This window comes from Pteropus vampyrus, unplaced genomic scaffold (assembly GCF_000151845.1).
Source record: "Pteropus vampyrus isolate Shadow unplaced genomic scaffold, Pvam_2.0 Scaffold19, whole genome shotgun sequence".
Classification (NCBI taxonomy): Eukaryota; Metazoa; Chordata; class Mammalia; order Chiroptera; family Pteropodidae; genus Pteropus; species Pteropus vampyrus.
The window spans coordinates 14592714-14597582 of record NW_011888800.1 but is presented as its reverse complement, the minus strand read 5'-3'; the positions used below and the strand labels follow the sequence as shown (position 1 = coordinate 14597582).

Sequence of the window (4869 nt, the reverse complement as noted above, 5' to 3'; positions counted from 1 at the left end):
AAGAATAATCTACCTTCTTCAAGATACCTGCTCTCCTAGAAGATATACTTCTGGAGTTCTGAGGAAACCTGGGCTCAGGGTTAAGATGCATCCAGAAAAGCAAAAACCCCTAACTACTCTAGCTAACGAATTGCCCTCCTCCTACCTGAGATGTCATATGCTACACAAAACTACACAGCATCTGTCCTTATCCCCATAGCAACCACAGCTAAGTCTAGGAAAGGAGGAGGAATGGGGTCTCATGGTCACAGCTGGATAAGCCTCAAGTCACAAGTGCCTGCTTTTTCAAAGATGAATCTACTGTAAAGCTAGATCTTGTTCTCAGGCCCCAAGCCCAGGGTTTGCCCCGCTAACCCTTCCTGCCAGCATCTTCTTGGGGCTCTGGATCAAGGCTCTCTCCCCTCCCCCTGAAGTTGCCAACCCAGTCCTGGGTCTTTTCACCTCCCCATCTCCAATCCGGACAACTTGACCTATCCCAAGGCACCACCTCACTTTGTAACTTGTATTTTTCACACTAAAGTTCTAATGGAAGAGCTTTCTGTGTAAAAGGAGGCCCAGTTTCAATCTGGCATGAAAGGAGAAGGTGCTGGCTTTCGAAAAGCATTTTGAAGTGCCAAAGAATAAACTCCTCAACCCATTTCCAGTATGGATTCACCCCCCTCCCCCATCCCTGTCAATCTTCCCTAAGTGGTCTCAATAGCTCCATCCTGCATTCACTGAACAGGTTGGCTCTTCTTTTACTATAAAAATCAAAAAGGAAGAGGCTTTTCCTGTGCCTCTCAACAGGGCTTTTGTGCCTGTAATTTCATCCATCTGAGCATTTCTCTAGCACTCATTACTGTCACACGTGGGAACTCTGAAAAAGGCACTTTCAGAGATGGAAGGAAGGTGCTTAAGACACAAGAGTTTTAGAATAATGGACCAAGCTGTTCCAAAGATATTTAATTTTCTTTAAGGGCTGAAATGTGACTTGAGTGATTCAATCAGCATTTCTCGAGAAGCCACAGAATTAGTTTTTCTACCTGAGGCCAAACCAAGTAAGCGAGACGCAGACTTGGACTCGGGGTCTGACAGAGTCCTGCATCTTTCTTACTAGCCCACCACCCCCTCATTTAATCTCTTGTATCAGCCCCAGGTTTAGTCATTCGACAAACTCCCATTAAACACCTACTGCACACAGGTCCCATGAGGTACGGGGAACACTGCCGAAAAGGGTGAGGTTTCTTACTACTCCATACACATTGTGCAGGGTTTTTCAACCTCTACCAGAGCAGCCCTAGTTGCAAGTAAAGTGTGAATGGGACACCCTCGAGCCCGGGGCCACAGACTATGGTGGCCCAACAATGCTTCAGAAGACATGAAGTCTTTGGTTATCTTTTAAAGTCCACGAGAGCTGTGCATTTATTCCATAATTGACTTTTAATGCAAAAAGAATTTCTCCCTGTGTTCCTCAGAATGCTATACCCCCTTTGGAGAGTCAGGAAATGCAATGTGTGGAATCAAGCTCTACAGGCCCCCCCTAGGGTGGGGGGCACACACACGAACTGGGTGACTGCTCTGAGGTCTATGTTTTTCCTTGCTCCCAGCTTCTGAAGGCAGGAGGCCCCTCCCCACAGACGAGATGAAGGACTCTGTCAGTCTCAGGTGTAGACAGTCATATCAAAACCGCCCCCCTTGTCCCCTGCCTCATATATCAGCCATTTCTTGTCCCAAGGCTTGATGTGCATTGAGGTCGATTCCCTCTCTCCTATTTGTCCGTGATTCATTGACTAGAGAGGGGCAGTGTATAACCAACCACCAGTCCCACCTAGCACATAGTTGGCACTATATAGAGCACTCTTCATTAAAAAGTGTTTTCTTGACTAATTAGTAGTTTGCTTCTAGAGCTTCCCATTCATGCTACATGTATCATATATGTATGACGCAGGGAAATAATTACTTCTGTTAAAAGAACACAATTCTCTGGTAAGAGAACCCTACCACTTAACAAGTTCTTTTTCCTTTCTTTTTTTAAATCCCTTTTAAAAACTAATGGGAATAGGGTATATATCTATGTCAACAGTTTAAGGTACCACACATTTCTAATTAGTCAATACCTAGTTATTTTCCATGGCTATTTCTATGGCAATACTGAAAATATTATTATTCATAATTATATTACAATTGATTCTCAGCCCGTTAAAAACATCTGGTAAAATTAAATCAACATGCATTTTCATAACCTAAAGTGTTACTAGGTGTGCATCCTGTCCCAGCCCTTGGGCTAGCACACATGGTCACCTTGTGGGCAACTCTTTGTCAGCAGCCCGGCTAGCCTACCTGTCAGGCATATCCCCTTGGTGCTGTTGCACAGGTCCACCATGACTCGGATCTGCAGGGAGAAAGGGTAGTTACTAGCAGCACAGTAGGCAGTGGGCCCTGAACTTGCCCTTCATTCAGACAAGAAGAAAGCAATCACAAAATTCATGAAGTAACTTCAGGAGGATATGCAGAAACCTGGAGAAAAGCACACCTAAAAAAGAAAATAAACCCTTAAAAGATCTAAAGATATTTGGTATCAGAAGCTCATTTGTCAACATTGTCAAAAGAATCTCCTTGATTTTTACCAAATTGGGAAAATTCAGAAACGAGGATGGTGAAGGAACCGCCCAATTCAATTTTTAAGTCTGTAATGAGCTACATGAAGGGCTCAGTCTGTGAGCCTGAATAAAGAGAGTCGGTAGGCTTAGTGGTTAGGAGCAAGCACTTACTAGCTGAGTGAGCAGGGGCGACTTTGATCTTGACACTTTGGTTTTTTCTGAAAATGTAAATAATATAAGCACCTGGCTTAAGCTCTGTCCCTGGCCCAAAAGGGTAGTGATCCTCATGCCATGTGGACACTGCCTGCTGGATGCCACATGTGATGCTAGGGCCACTGCAGCATAGTATTAGCCTGACATCTGCTTCCCCTGCACCCGCCGTGCAGCCCCTTCCTCCTTCCATTCTCCACACTGCTCCTTATGAGCTTCACAAAAACCAAACCTGACTGGGTTAGCCCTGATTCAAACACTTTTGTGATTCCTTGCTGCTCTAAAGATAGAGCATAAGCCCTCTTTTCCTGGACTCATCTCATACCATTCCCCCTTCCTTTTTTATTTTCCAATTATAATCTGCTTCAGTTTGCTCATCTGTAAAATGGAGAGAGTAGTAGTGCTTACTTCTTAAGATTGTTGTGAAATTATTATATGTGAAGTTCTTAGAACAGTGCCTGGAATGTAGGAAACACAAACAAAAATGTTGTCCATTTTGTGGAAGCAGCAAAGTGCTGGACAGAAGCACAGATTCTAAAGTCAAACTGCCTGTGTTCAAATCACGACTCTGCCACTCATAAGCAATGTGACTTAACCTCTCTGTGCTTCAGTGTCTGTGAATAAAGCTCATAACACCTACCTTATAGCACGGTTATGTGGATTAAATGAACAAATACATGCAACACACTTAGAACAGGGCCCAGTACATGGTAAGTACACTCTGTGCTATTGTTCTGATGGTTCCTTGAATGTGCCAGGAAGGACTTGGTTAATTTATCAATTTACCATCCAAGAATTTTCAATTTCTAGATATGGCAATTTTTAGACCTAAATAATGTGGCATTTCAAAACTGTGGGAGAGAAATGTATTAGTTAAGAAATGCAGTTAATACTGAGACGGGACATCACTTGTAAATTCTTAATCTTTTAGCAGGAAATGAAATGGGACATCTCTTGCAGAGTTAATCTTTTCCGTAAACCTAGTTAAGTTTTTTTCCCTCCTTTCTTTGGAAAAAGTCTCCCTCCCTCAAATCTTGCTAATTGCCCTGGGGACTCACATCCTCTGGCTATTGATACGGGTCATCAGTCCACTGTTAAGCAGAAATGGTGTTAAGCCAGGCAGGGCTCTTAGAATCTGGGGCAGGTGGGGTGGTAGGGAGGGCCGCCGGGGACTTTAAGCCAAAGGTCTTTCTTTTTACTCTTTAAGAAACATATTAACCAAGCCTTTTCCCTTTATTCACTTAATAGGCAAATCAATAATAGAAATTAATAGATGAATGATTTAAATAACGAATTTGTATTTTCTTTTCCTTGTCTAGGGACTGAAGTGGCACTTCAGCAGGAAACCCAAGACCCCACCCTGACTGAGGCAGAAAGGGAAAGAGCTCCATGAAACCCCAGTAGGCAGGGACTATGGCGATTCTCAGCAGAAAGCAGATATGGAAGAAGAGACCTCCCGTCCCTCAACATCCATATTAATAAGGGATGGCTCTTTTACATGGCTCTTAGAAAAGAGGTAGGCAGGAAAGTTAGGGGGTTTTGGGTCTGCCTGCGACTGAGGTCATCTTATCTTAGAAGGGGTCCGCCCTAATCCGCCCACAATTAAGCAAGCGAGAAGGCATTTTTTAAACTCACAGAAAGAAACCAGTAGGCAGAGATTTATGTACCAGTTTAAGCCAGTCACTTGCATCTGCACAATGAAGACCCCAACGACCTTCAATTACCTGAGTCTTATTATACCATCATTATATGATGCATATGCCCAGAATTTCTTAATATCATAAGGGACTGAATTCTGGGAACAAACATGGGCAGAAAGCAAAATGATGAATCACTGAGCCCTGTCAATCTCAGTTGTCAATCAAGGAAGCCCACTCCTCTAAGAAAAGTAACCACCCACAGCAAAAAGGGATAGAAACTCTAAAGTCTTTGTTACCAGGCCTTTTGAGCCACGCTTCTCTTGCTCAAGGCCCGCTTCCACATCTGGAAGTGTACTTTCCTTTCTAATAAAACCTTTCTTTTCTACTGTATTTCGGTGTCTTGCTCAATTCTTTGTTCGAGACATCAAGAACCTGGACAA

General features: G+C 43.4%; 1 protein-coding gene across 1 annotated transcript in view; it reads right to left on the bottom strand.

The window, feature by feature from the left end:
- Positions 1-4869, bottom strand: part of GLDN (gliomedin) — a gene marked incomplete at its 5' end in the record, with an annotated part of 54311 nt that overhangs the window by 23788 nt on the left and 25654 nt on the right. The window contains one exon of the mRNA XM_011355185.1: positions 2320-2371. Within this exon, the coding sequence (XP_011353487.1) occupies positions 2320-2371 (52 nt within the window). The remainder of the gene's footprint in view (positions 1-2319; positions 2372-4869) is intronic.